Here is a 14,597-nt window from a genome sequence, read left to right as displayed (position 1 = left end):
CCACCAAGGGCTGAACCAGGTGGTTCCCCTCAGACACGGACGTCCTGGTCACATGACGGGGGAGCGGTTGGATGGGGATCCGTCCCGTCACCCCCCGGGGCTCAAACGGCTGTGCTTGTATTGCTGTGGCAGCGCGGCTCTCGCCAGGGCAGGGACACGAGCTCTTATTGCTGGGTGAAGCACGCAGGCGGCGGCGGGGCTTCTCAGGGTCTGGTCCGTCTGGAGGTTAATCCCCCTCTGAGGGGGGGGGGTGCACGAGAGGTCATGATTATGTTTGGCACATGTTGGGGCGAGGAGCGGATCGCTAGCGCAGGAGCCGAGCGAGGACCCGCCGCGGGCACATCCGTGCTACGAGGAGACACGCAGAGGAAACAGCCTCATCACACCCGTCACACCCGTCAGACCGCCCCAGCACCGTCCACCTGCCGCAGGCTCCTCCTGCAAACATCTGGCCGGCAGGGCCAGAAAACCTGCCGGACTCAGCGTCCTCTGGCTGAGTAGGTCATTAAAATTAAATTACAAAGGAGCCGGTGTCCGGCGGAGAGGCCGGCCCGGGTTCCTGCAGCTCTGAACACATGCGGACAAGGTCAGAGTTCATTCAGGTAGTGACGGTCGCCGTGGGGCGGAGAGGAGCCGCAGTGATCGCTGGGTACCACGTCTTTGAAACAGAACCTCCTTTCTGCTATTTCAACACACACGCACACACACACACGCACGCACGCACGCACGCACGCACACGCACACACACACACGCACACACACACACACACACACACACTCCTCAGCACAGCCAAGTCTACAATCATTAGCTTCATAATAAGAATATGAATAAACAATTATAATGATAATAATATATATATGTATATATCTACACATATAGAGTCGTCTGTAGCAGGAGATTCTGTCAGCAGCCATCACTGGAACATTCACGGTGGTAAATTGCATTATGTACAAGAAAAACATCATTTACATCCCGGTGCTTGAGGCTCAGGGTCAGAAGTCAGGTGTGTTGGTGTGGGGGCGGGGCGGGGCGGGGGTGGAGGATGCTGGTGTGTTATCTAAGCCGCTTCTCTGCAGAGTAGATGGACATGTAGTAGTCGTTGCTGCCGACGGCCAGGTGGGGCTGGAGGAGGAAACAGAGGACAGTTAGAAACCCGGGCTGGGGAAGGAGATCTGCACATCTGGAGGGGAAACATCAACGCTGACCAGAGCAACCCAGACCTTCCGAGACTGGATTCCTCCACTCGCATGTACGTAGCGCCGAGCGACTCCGCGCTCCGATTTCCAAGAAGTTCAAACAGAATGAAAATAGGTTTTCCACCCGCATCCTGTCTTTATTTACATTGTGCAGCGTAGCGAGTGTATTTTGGGAGTCGGGGCTGGAGCTCATCAGTGGCAGATGAAGAGCTAACGACTGGAGATAACGCCGGAGACCAGGAAGCCACTGTTTAACAAACTCAAATAGGTGGCAGAGAGCGGAAAGACAGCTGACAGCGCAGAAAGATGGCAGAGCCGGCCGGGGCGGGGCGGGCGAGGAGAAGCCCCAGATCGCATCAAAGGCAGGAAGTACACTCCCTGAGCGAGCGCTTCCTCGGGAGAGTCATTGCAGATGAGAGGCAGCGCCGCGGAGGCCGGGGCCGAGCTCCGATCTACGGAGCAGATTAGCGGGAGTGGGAGAGGTCTCGGCGCGGGCCACCGGGGCAACAGTGCCAAACACTGAAGAACACCGGGTTACAGAGGAGCTGCTCAGCATCCAGGCACAATTTAATGGTCCAATTCTACACTGCCATAATTCAACATATTCTGTGTTTATCAATCACCATATGGTACGGCAATACATCCAAACATACACTACACAGACTGCACAGGATCATTAAAAGGGCTTCCAAAATCACTAAACATGAACTCCCCACACTGGACTCCCTTTACAAACACCACACCATCACACGGGCAACTAAAATAATTGAGGACCCCTCACACCCTGCTAGCTATCTGTTTAAGCGCCTCCGCTCCCAGAGGAGGATTATTTATAAGTCACTGGGTAAAAGGAACAAGAGATACAATGACTCTTTCTTTCCCTCGGCCGTACGACTACTTAACGCTTAATTCCTTGTCCTATTTCGGTGGTCTTGTCCAGTTTTGTCTGCAATTGTTATGACACTGTCTTTTTCCTCTCGAAAACGGTCTGTCTTTTGTACTGCTGTGGTGTATTGTTGCAGCTACCACCTGCACCGTCAAACTAATTCCACCGGCCTAGCCGTGTGGCAATAAAAGGAAGTTGAGTTGAGTTGCGTTGGAACGACGCCATCGTCATTAACGCGGTTCTACGTGATCAAAGATGTTCCTGCTGAACTGGTGACACAACTCAGTCATAAACACGTCATCCAGCTCCAATCAAACGACAGTTCAAACTAGTATTTGGTTAAGTGCCGGCTCCGGCTGGAGGCCGACCAGCAGCCTGGAGCCTTCACCATGATGTCCATTCACTTAGACAATGAAATATATATATATATATATATATATATATATATATATATATATATATATATATATATATATATATATATATATATATATATATATAAATTGGGAGGGTTTGGAAAATGCTGATCACTGAGTTTACGATGACTTTCATGCCGGTTCCGATCATATACGCAGGGGATATCTCCTCTTCTCCACTGTAGTTTGATGTTTTGCTTTTCAGTTCTGCTAAATACTGCAAGAACAAGGAGGTAAGGGAATTAAGATGTTTCCAGGAAGTAATAAAACCCTGTTACTTCACACCTGCTCCATCAGCAGGTGACAGTTGTGATGATTTTGCACAAAAGCAGCTTCCCTGAAATGATACTATTAGAATAAAAAGACGGGCAGAGAATCTCCAGACGCTGTCAGGATGTGTTTAGAGCTTTACGGAGATGAAGCCTGGTGTCTCTGGGCTCGGAGGCGCCTGAGACCGACAACCACGGGGGGGAAACCTCAGCTCTGCTCAGAAGGATTCAGTCCTCCACATATTCCTGTCTGAAGGGATGAAAGATGAAAAGGCCCATCGTCACTAGTCACCAACGCCGGGCTCTGTGATGGATGAGGACGAACAGGTGACCTTGGACAAGGTCGTTCACGCGTCTGCGACGGCAGCATCAATGCAGGAGAAATTCAGAACAACATCTGTGACCTTCAGGAGGAGATGTTTTCTGCAGAGAGCACGCGAGGAGCCTTGGCCTTCAAAATAAAACTCTAAGCGGCTCCATTTTCATATCTGCATTTCCTCCTTTTTCTCACCCATCTGGCAGATATTTGTGCTTCAAATAAGACCGTTTGGACCAGATTTATGGAATATTATTCTCAGAGGGGCTGATTATTGACGATTCTGAGGTTATATTGTATTTTTACTTCATTACATTGACACATTTATCAGGTGTCCCGGGACTGCCCGGGGAACCTGTACCCGCTGTACTTCAGAAAGTGGCAGGTGAGTATATTTGTGAGCTATAAAGAGTATCTAACAGAGTCTCTGAGCCTCCAGGACAACAGATACTGAAGAATACAGTCAGGTTCAGGATCTTAGACATCATTAAAGGTCCAGTTTTACCCAGTGGGGATGGAAGGCTAGACAGCTGATGGCTCCGATTCTTTGGCCCATGAAGCCGTCGTAGTACTTGATGTTGCTGATCACGTCACCGTTGGCGTTGTAGACGGCGATGAACTGGTTCATGGACCCGCTGGAGAGAGAGAGGGAGAGGGAGGGTGATTATGGTTCAACAGGACCTACATACACTAAAGTCCGGTCAATCCCGAACATGTCTGCAGCAGGAGGGATTATGGGATATTCACCCTCAGATAAACATATTTGACCATCCTTTTATTATTGGGGAATAAATCAGAGAAAAGGTTCCCTTTTCGTGTTTCCACAGGATGAAACCGGTACGTGTCGGTGGACGGATCAGGGTGGAGATCTCCATAGAAGCAGGTCACGCGTGGGTTAACCCAACGCCAGAGGGGAAAGACGTGAGCAGAGGTCTTATAGGAGGGAAGTCTTGCTGCACATCTCCACATATAAGACCACTGAATCATTTACTAACAATCACGTAAACACCCTGGAGATAACTTTCTAAGGTCAGGAAGATTATTCAGAAACAAACTTTAACAATTGTTTCAGAAATGAAGGGAAAACAAGCAGCAGCAGCGGTGGAGCGTGGGTCAGCAAACTCCCACCAGGACGACTGAAACATTAAGGGATGGGGTGACGGAGGGAGCTCGTCCTGGCAGGAACCCGTGGCAGGAAGTGGCTACTTCAGCTTGTTTCTCCTAGATGATTTACTAGATACTGAACCTCAGGGGTACTCAGTATTGCCCACTTCTAGTGTTGTTTTGTTTCAATTTTAGTTTTAGTCTAGTCTTTGGGTCCAGCTATCATTTTAGTTTTTATTAGTTTCAGTCACGTTCATTCTCCTTTTAGTCGTGTCAAGTTCAGTCGACTAAAAGTCTGAGCATTTTATTCAGAATTGTCCAGGACCATTTTAGTCTCATTTTAGTCGGAAAAAAATGATGACATTTTAGTCTAGTTTTAGTCAAAGATTGTATTTAACCAAACCCATTTTAAAATTCATAAAAGGTTATCTCATTATTATATTATTGTTACCTTATAGACTCAAGAATTCATTCATTCCAGATACAGAAAACTCTAATTTGAGTTTACAACATATTTATTTTTATGCATTTCTCCCCATCTTTTTTTTTTCGACGACACATTGGGTTTTCTTTTCCACGTCTATGTAGGAAAGTGTATCCAAAGATGGTCTTTTCTTCTTCTCTCAGCCCAGGGAGAAGATCCCCGCGTTTTTCTATGTAACTTTGTTTTTAATTTGAATTGAACCTAGAGCTCTGCGTTAACGGCATCAGCCTCTAACTCTGCAGCTGCATCTTCTGGATCTGATTCCCCGCTGCAGCGACTGGGATTGAGGACTAACGTCACCCAGCAGAACTGAACCAGAGGAAACTACTGAAAACATGGACATTAAGGATCTTTGTTAGAACATTTCGTCTCGTCCCGTTTTGGTCAACGAAAATGAAGACACATTTTAGCAGAGTGTTTTTTTTGTAATCTACATTTTAGTCTCGTTATTATTCGTCTATGATATTGCATTATAGCATTTTTCGTTGTGTCTTGTCTCGTTTTCCTCAGGTGATAAAAGGTTCTTTGACAACGATATTTAGTCATAATTTTCGTTGTTCTTTTGGCTTCATTTTTGTTAAATGAGTAACGGCGTGGTGATAAAGGTTTGTCTGATGTTGACTTGTTCTGTGTTTACAAAGCAACACCGGACTCAAACCGGAGGGCTGTAATTCATGTGCACCGGGTCTCTCCAGGGAGACCAGGCGAAGGTTTCTCCCCGTGTCTCTCCGCGTCTCCCTGCGTCCTCCCGCGTCTCGTGGACGGACTCACCAGGCGAAGAGGTTGGCCTGTGGGTGGATGTCCAGCGCCGTCAGTCCCTTCACGGTCTGCAGCACGTTGACGGAGTCCGGCATCCGGGGCTCGAAGAAGCGCACGTCCCCGTTGACGCTGGCGGGAGGAAGCGCGGCGGTCAGTACAGGCGAGCGGGGCGGCGTGTGAGAGCTAGCGGGACGTGAGGGCCTACCTGACGCTGATGATGTGGCCGTCTGTCTCCTTCTGCAGGTGGGCTTTGACCACCCAGGCTCCGTGCTCCCGGTACGTCATCACGCGGCTGCAGGAGACAGACAAGGTCCGGTTAGAACCACGACAGGGAAGCAGAACCACAACCCGATAAACATGAACCTCCCTGAGTGTGAGTCCTCATTTCTCCTCCCGAGAACCCTATGAACGTTCTAACATTTTACTTTTGAAATCGAGAATTTCATTGTTCAGCAAGCAGAAACAGTATTTTCTAACAGTCAGTTAAAAATATTCAGCAACACAAAACACGCGGTTAGAAATGATCCCACAGTCTTTGGGTTTGGGTTCCCGTACAAAGCCATTTCAATCATGCCGGTAATCCAGTCCTTCCTTCCTGGAGTTGTGGGGAATTTCCAAAGCTGAAAAATCTTCTTTACGACCATAAACGCAGCTTTTGTGGCGTTGGTAGACATTTATTTATCTTTGAGCAGATAGCCGGGGCTCCACGGGTAAATATGAATAAATACGAGAACATACGCACACAGGTCCTCCCTGTCATCTCTTCCAGCTAGAAACACCCTCGGTAGTGTAGAATAATATTTAATTATGACTAATGTGCACATATTTCACAAGATCTTTGTCACTCCTTTCTGTTATCTGAGCATAAAACATGAAAAAGTCACTTCTCAAACTGATCAAAGACTACGGTTTGGGGATTATTCGGTTGTGATCTGACCCAGTCTTCCTGAATTTGTGAGAACAAAGTCACGTCTTTAGTGTGAGGTCATGGGATTTGAGGTCAGTGTAACTGGAGGCGGCTGATGGGATGGGAGACTCCATGTTGATGTAGTCGGTGTGGGAGCGTATCATCTTAATGTCAGGCCATCTCAACGGAAACCTTGCACATCTGCATCTTGACATGTGATGAACCGACGCTCCCTCTATCCCCTTTGACACTTTAGCCCTTTTAATCTGGGCCTCTCTCCTTTCAGCCGGTATTTCTAGCACACCTGTGACTGACATGCAGTGCAGGCGGGGGCCACCAGGGGGCAGCGTGACACCAGGGCTGAGGAAGATCCCGCCCTGCCCTGAGGTGAACACATAAAGGATGTTTCTGGAGCCGAGCAGCAACTGCGTCCTCACAGGAGAGGCTTGGAGTTCAGAACCTGAGCCCCAACCGTGTAGGAGGACGTTCAGCACATTTCTACCAGAACTGAGAAATTCCTCCTCCACCTTCGGTGACGTCCAGCTGTGGCCTGATCTCAGGGGATTCATCCCGGCAGATGTTCCTCCCTGGGAACCTCCCGCGGGACCTGCGGCGCTGCAGAGTCCTGGCTGCTCCTCACGAGTCCAAGTTAAAGTTAGACGCAGATTTAAAGTTGCAGTTTTGAGCAGGATCTCCTTGTTCCTCGTGGCTCCAGAACCTGCAGGACCGACACGGGAGACACCCAGGACGGACCGGCTGCACGTCTGTGCTGACGCTGACAACTTCTAACATGCAACTTTGTCCTTTGGCTTCCTCTAAAACATTAACCATTACGCATCTATTCTGCTTCTAATACTAATGATATTTTTTCACTCTTTAAAAAACAAAAAAACAAACATTAAATGTCAATCAGCTTCCCGTCTGGACTAGTTCTCAGTCCTGTGAAGCACTTTGAGTTACATTTGAGCTCCATAAATACAGTGGAGTTGAAGGGAACTATTAAGTTGACTTTATTTAAGGATTTATGAGCCGCTGCTTTATTTAAATGCTTTGTTTTGCCCCTTGGGGGCCGAGCCTACAATAATGTTTCAGCGAGGGGAAGACGCAGCGTCGCCACGGCCCATTAAAGAAGCGGCGACCCCGCGGGGAGATTTACGCCGCTTCATGTATAATATAGATCGCAGAGGTGAATAATGGAAGGCCCCGTTAATGTCCGCCGGAGCCGCTGACTGTTCGGGTGTGTGTTTAAATAAAGGTGGGACAGTTAAAGTAAAACAGTTCGGGGGAAATTAAATCATAAATTCAAAATCAATCTAAAGTGATGAGAAAATGATGAGGGGAGAAGCTGCGCGGCGGATGAGTGTGAGAGAGGGAGGAAGGGAGGGAGGCAGCGCTTTACCTTTCGTTAGGGCCCATTCTGCGATCGAAGACGCGCACGGATCCGTCGCCCAGACCTGCAGCGATGAGCGAGCGCTGGGAGTCGCAGGACAGGCTGGTCACACAGCTGTCAGCGCCGGTCGGGATGTCCTGGCACGAACACAAGCACACACACACACACACACACACACACACACACACACACACACAAGCACACACACGCACACACACACGTAAACACGCTGCGGCGGAGGCCTGAGCAGGTAACCATCCATCATGTGCAGCTCATTTGAAGCAGGACTGCGTCAATATGCCGCCGCGGGGATCGCGGCCGCTTGTACCTGTATTAAGTCCATCCATCATGACAATAATTAGCACAGCGAGCTTCATTAAATATGTAAAGAAGCGGAGAGGCCGCTAATGGCCCCGGCGTGTCCCACATCCCAGGAGACGAAGCGCTGCAGCAGTCAACCGGACTCATTACGCTTTAATGCCGCTCTCACCAACAAGATTGTTGTCACGTTTCAGAACAAACCCACCGACTCCGGATGATTGAACCAGTTGATAGATTAGTGTTCTTGTACTTCTACTGGTTCTAGTTTCTCTAAACTGGAATCATCTGATACATGTGTGTGACCTTGTGGCATTAGTAGGAGTTTGAGCGGCGTCTCCGGTCTCAGGATGCTCCTGGCACCGACCGCTCCGTTAACCAGCTGTAGTAACAGACCCGGGTCCAGCCCCCCGAGAGCCTTCTCTCTAATTACACTCTCACAAACCAACCGTTAGTAGGGTAATACTGCAAACAGAGAAGGCAACGCGTGTTTGTCCATCCATCAACTTCCACTTATCCAGATGTGCGTCCTGAGCCTGAACAAGAGGCCCAGCCCCCCCCAAACCCCCCACCACCTGGCCACCTCCTGCTCCCGCGGGTCCCGAGGCTCCTTAGCATTTCCACCCTGGTGGACAAACCTGAAATCCTGAGGGAGGCCAGGATCCGTCCTACTCAGACCTCCACGGGCTCCTCTGACGTGGAGGAGCAACAACTCCAGACCTGGCAACCCCAGACGGTGAAGCTGACCCCGAGGCTGAATGTCATCTCTAAAGCTTGAGTTATGGTTCTGCGTCAAAACGACGCCGTGCCTACGGCGTGTGCTACGCGTCGACGCAGACCACACGCAGACGAGAGGGCTGTGATTGGTTCACTTGGAAGCAACGCATTTCCGGTTTCCGGTTTGAAGCAGCTCTTTTCTTCGTGTATGTGTAATTTGTTTTGTTTTGGTTTTTTGCACAATAGTTGTTATCTCTTGGATAAACCATTCAGGAAAAGATAGTTAACTAGCGGTCAGGGGGGGTACTGCACCGCGGCGAAATGGAGTGACGGAGAAGTCCGAAGGGTTCACGACGGCGTCACGGTGACGGCGTGTGCTCTGCGTTGGGTTGACTCAGAACCATAATTCAGGCTTAAAAGCGCCATAATAGTTGTATCTGGGATCTTGTTCTCAGGATGACGACGGTTAGTGAGCCCAGGCGAGCATCTCCTCCCGGCTCAGCTCTCTCTGTCAGGACAGACTGATGAAGAGCTCCCAGTAAAGTAACAGCAGGTGAGGCTGACGGTGCTACACCAGCACTGACTGAGCCTCCTTCGTTGTTCGTAGCAAGATACTGACAGGTCTGGGGGGGCGGGGGCACTTTTATCTACGACGATTCCATCAAACATGTTCAGACTGAAGGAAAAGCCTCTGTTGTTACTGAGGTGTATAAAGGGGTCTGCATGAGTCTGAGCTCCTTTTATTTAATTGAAGAACCTTAAAATCCACTTTTTCACCTCCAACAACCCATCACAGCAGAAGTTAACGGGTGAAGGCTTCACCGCCACGTCTCCTGAAACGTCTGCTCCGCCCCGGCAGCTACGTCCCGGTGATCTCTGAACGGTGCCCGTCAGGTTTCTCCAAATTATCAGGAACCTGCTGCCAGGATCATCTCTTCGTTTCCTTTCAACCTCCAGCTCAATCTGAAGACATCTTTTTGTACCTTGGGCCCCCAAAATGTGGCCTAATACTGTGACTTACTGACCTGGGGACATGGGAGAAGTTACTGGAGGAAAGTCCAGGAACTGTTCATACCTGCTTATTTTACTGTTCCAAGTCAACGCAGGTTTTTGTGGGTTTTTATCCACCATCAATCTCTTCTCATGTCCACCCTTCACAGACAGGCAATGAAAACTGAGACGTCTACAGCTCTTCGGGACGGAGGTCGCGAGCTGAAGCGCAGCAGAAGACGCTCCGACTTGAATTTCATCACATTTTTAGGCACATTTTTTAACTTTTTCCAGGTTCCTCCTTCTCTCAACCCTACAAAGGTCGACATCGGTGACTCCTGTACTGGAGGACCGTCCCCCGAGTCCTCGCCACCAAACGCCTGAGAATCACCGGTTAAGGAGCAGATTGATGGACAAGCAGCTTTTAGCCAGGTTCTGGGTAGGATTAAGAATCTAGGATGAGCCACAACTTCCAGACCTCTTTACTGTGCAGAAAGTATATTAATGTAAAAGTTTAAATGTGGATACAATGTCCAACTTTGGACACTAGGAGAAGGTCAACAAGACTACGTGCAATGAGAAGATGTGACGAGAGGCTGCGAGTACCTGGACCTTCATCTCTCGGTCAGTGTCCCAGATCCTGATGACGCGGACGTCTCCAGACGTCATGAGCAGACCCGTCTCCTGCTCCCAGTCCACCACCATCCCCGCTCCTGCAACACACAACACCCCGGCTTCACAAACCCAAACCAACCACACACACACCACCATCATTTACCATCACCACCACAGAAGGCGGCTTTTTAAATCACAATTACATGAAAAACTAAAATACTCCCAATAATTAGCTCCCAATATGTGCGGTGCTGTTTTAATGAGTTGTTTTTAAAGCATTTAATTCAATGTAAAATGGGCCGTGGCACCTGCATGCACAAACACAGCTGCTGAAGGCGCAGCAGCATGTGTTCTTCCCCCCACACGCGACCCACGCAAGCTGTTGCACATTTCAGACGCCTCTCGCTGTCACATGCAGCGGGGCAAGTGAGCGACGAGTGCGACAGCTCCCTGCACCAGCGTGCTACTCATAAATATACCAAAAGGAAAATAAACAGAAAAACCTATGTGGTTTTATTAGATCAGATGTCAGTCACGGCTACCGAGGAGGCGTTTCCTCATAAAAGTTTCAGACTCTACAAACTTCACGACCCCTGGGAGGTGCAAACGCCGGCCCTGGACCCGGGCCGCCAGCGCATTCTAGCGTTCATGAGGCAGATGTGACGCGAGTGAGAAGCTGAAGACGGCGAGGACCTTCGTTTGTGAGCAGTCGCAGCAGGAATCTAGCGAGCAGAGGTCCATAAACCCGCCGGCTCAGAGACGGCAGTCGGAGGCCTCGCCTGCACCACCCTCCGCCTCACGAGTGCACGCGGGATCAACAATGCTTTATGTGTTTGAACGCGTTCATTTAGCGCTCTCTTTGTTTTTTGCCTCCATACGTCTGTAGAATAATCCATAATAACCCGTATCGGTGTTATTCATTACTATTCATCAGTTTTGTGTGCGTTCCTTGGACACGAAAGGTCATTGACTTAAACAATATTTCCGGACTGCCTTGCACACTTTTGCATCACTTTTAGGGTTTCAGTCTTTCTGAAAGTCACCACAGAGTCTTGAGGCTGATGACTTTTAATAACGGCCTTCTGTAATGTCATTCTCACTCCCTGCTCCTGGGATCGGCGCTCTCTTACTAATCAACTTGTTTTAAGTCATTAAATAGAATGAGCCAACATTGCGTCGCAGTCTCAGTGCAGATTCGGGACCTTAGGCTTCATCTTTGCAGCGGAGGGTGGGGGGGTTTCACCAGCTGGGCGTTATTTCATTGTAGCAATGTGGTTTTCATAAATTCCTTTAGATTCTGTAGATTTGTCTGCCTTTCTGTCCGTCACCAAGACCGAGTGCAGGTTTGAACTGTTTTGGGGCACCAGAGATGGATCTGGACGTCTTAGAAACCCAGGTCCGTGGTCTACGGGACCTTCTCGTTCTTACAGCTACACCAGGATTCATGCTGGTCCCCAAATTCATAATTAACTTAAACATGGTAGCTCTTCAAAGTCAGCTTGAGTACTGTACACAGAAACGTTCTGTATCAACACTGAAAACACGGCGTGTGCATTAAAACGAAGCCCTCACTGGACAAAAGAGAGGGGGGGGGTTTGATCAAAGACAAAGATGGACTGAACTGTCAACTGTGAAGCTGCAGAAAGGCTGATCCCTTTGGTCAGTGTGGGTAAGTAAACTGTAGAAGTCTGAGAGCTTTTCACAGTAAGTCACCAGCAAGACAACGCTGGCACACAGACGACGAGCGCGGTTTTAAAGGTGAAGGTCACGTTATCGGGAGTCTTTCTGGAGCAGCGCAGGGGCTGCAAACGAACTACAGACAGACAAGTGCTCCACCCTGGCAACGTCAGCTTTACATCAAACTAACCCCGACAGCTGCTGCAACATACGCCCAGCTCTCTTTCACGCTGACGGATACGCCCGAGCTTTTTAAATTCTCCAATATTGATGAAGATAAGGGTGGAATGTACAATTACAGCTAAAGAAAAACAATTATGTCTCGTCTGAGGCTCACAAAGATGCTTAATGCTCACTTTTAAAACTGAAGGTTTTAAGACTAAAAAAAAACCAAAAAAAAAAAACCATTTTCTTTGAGAGAATCTCAAGTTTTTTTTAATCAATCTGGAGAAAGAAAAACATGCCAGAAATGTACTCCAGTCAAATAACATTTACATTCCTACTTTTCACATAATGACTTCCTCAGAGCATCTCTCTCTATAGATCTACCCATCCATCCACCCACCCATATGTGTGTACAGTATATATGTATGTATGTATGTATGTATGTATGTATGTATGTATGTATGTATGTATGTATGTATGTATGTGTATATATATATATATATATATATATATATATATATATATATATATATATATATATATATATATATATATATTTATTTTAGAAAATATTTCCATTTTCAGTGAGATTGATGGCACATTTCTCCCACAAGATTGTTTTAAACAAAGATGCACAAATAATCTATAGTCTGTAAGGTTTTTTGGTCCAATAGAAACTCATCACATCATACTTTCTTTCCTCTCTGACAGACTTCCTCCGGGTTTTTTATTTTTATTTTCTGTCTTCTCAACCCGCCTGGCTCCCTCCACAAACGTCTGAAGTGCAGAGAGTCGGGGCTTCTCTCTTCCCGGGGCTTCACAGCAGTGAACATGTGATTTATCCGCCTTCGTGAGTCGTGACCGTCTTCCACCGATCCCTGCCTGCGTCACCCGCCCCGGATTGCCTGAAAACGCCCAGCCCCACGTGGAGGCTGTGATGCCCCCCCCCCCACCCCCGTGACGTCATCGGGCCGCTCACGCCGCAGACGTCTGCAGGGAACGCTGCTTCAGAAGACGCAAGCTGTGAGGAGACGCGCGGCATTCCCTTTGAAGATGCCAGCTCGGCAGAGTGAATCTGGGTTACAACGGCACGGAGGAGCGCAGCTTTCCTCAACAATAACCCAGGAACAATCATCAAACTTTACTGTGAGTGAGACACTTTTAATCTTTCTTTATGCGCCATGATGGCGCCCTACGCGCTGCGCTGATGAGAAATCCTTGGAGTTTACAACACACGGGATCTTCAGCTGACTCAGCACAGAGCGAACCATCCCCGCGCGTGACTCTCATCCTAAACACGGATGGATTAACCTTCCAGTTTGTTTCACACACTCACTGCTGATGTGCCGTCTTTACGGTGTTACAAATGAATTCAGAGGCATGAGACATGTTGGCGGAGGACGGGGCTGAGGTTGGACGTACATTCTTGACCTTTGAAGCATATTACAAGAAATGATTTATCGACACATCTTTCTTACTGAGAACTGACGACTTTTCCTGAATACTTGCAGTAAAGGTCACATGATAAATATATGAACGAATGAAAATGAGCTTGCAAAGACTTAAATAGTGAAGAAAATAAAGAAGATGTTGGGCCTGGAGCACGTTTGTGGCCGTTTGTAACGTCTCCAGGTGCGACTAAGAGGCCTGATCATGTTTAGGAGACAAAGAACCAGGAGGTTTTTGCTCAAACTGTCTCAGTCAGCGGTGAACACGAGCTCAGGACCTTTCAGCCCAACCAGCTCATGTTTCTGGAGGAACTCAGATGTCCAGATCATGGTTCCCCGAGAATCTTCAGAGTCCAATTAGGATTTGGTTTTTGTTTATCATAGAGAATATATAGTAGCCCTATTATATTAAAGGGGACCTATTATGAAAAACAGGTTTTCTCTTGCTTTAACATATATAAAGTGGTCTCCCCTCAGCCTTCCAACTCAGAGAAGGAGGAAAGAAACCAAATTCTGCAGTGTCTGTACAGCCGCCCGGATGAGCCGTCCAGTCTGATGTGGATCTACGAGCCAATAAGATTCTGATCCCATCCTTTACGTAACGACGGGAGCGATTTACATAGGTTGGCCTCCGATGCGTGAAACCACACACACAACTAACTCTGGCCGGCCGGAGCTTCCACCATTTTTTCATAGCGGTGTATCGCGTCATTCAGGCAGCCAATCAGCACAGAGCCTCATTATCATAGCCCCGCCCACTCAGAATCCCGCATAGATAATGAGGTTAGAGAATGGGAAGATAAAGGCATTTTGGGTAGGGATGGGGGGGGGGGTGTAAAGTGTTAATTATAATTATTGTAGGTTTAAGAGGGGAGGGTCGCTTATAAGTCAGGATTCATTCTTTCCTGCACATTTTAACTTTGATTTATTACTGCTTTT

At 48.2% G+C, this 14,597-nt stretch overlaps 1 protein-coding gene across 4 annotated transcripts in view; it reads right to left on the bottom strand.

The window, feature by feature from the left end:
* Positions 1-723: 723 nt before the first annotated feature.
* rptor (regulatory associated protein of MTOR, complex 1) overlaps positions 724-14,597 on the bottom strand; it is a 199,369-nt gene continuing 185,495 nt past the window's right edge. For all 4 annotated transcript variants that reach the window (XM_061725000.1, XM_061725009.1, XM_061725019.1 and 1 more), the window contains 6 exons: positions 10,360-10,466; positions 7,738-7,865; positions 5,637-5,723; positions 5,444-5,560; positions 3,590-3,719; positions 724-1,123 (listed from right to left, as the gene is read on the bottom strand). In XM_061725000.1, coding sequence (XP_061580984.1) covers positions 1,055-1,123; positions 3,590-3,719; positions 5,444-5,560; positions 5,637-5,723; positions 7,738-7,865; positions 10,360-10,466 — 638 coding nt within the window. In that variant the 3' untranslated portion in view covers positions 724-1,054. The remainder of the gene's footprint in view (positions 1,124-3,589; positions 3,720-5,443; positions 5,561-5,636; positions 5,724-7,737; positions 7,866-10,359; positions 10,467-14,597) is intronic.

Source organism: Cololabis saira, chromosome 1 (assembly GCF_033807715.1).
Source record: "Cololabis saira isolate AMF1-May2022 chromosome 1, fColSai1.1, whole genome shotgun sequence".
NCBI classification, from domain to species: domain Eukaryota; kingdom Metazoa; phylum Chordata; class Actinopteri; order Beloniformes; family Belonidae; genus Cololabis; species Cololabis saira.
This window is presented reverse-complemented; position numbering and strand designations above follow the sequence as displayed.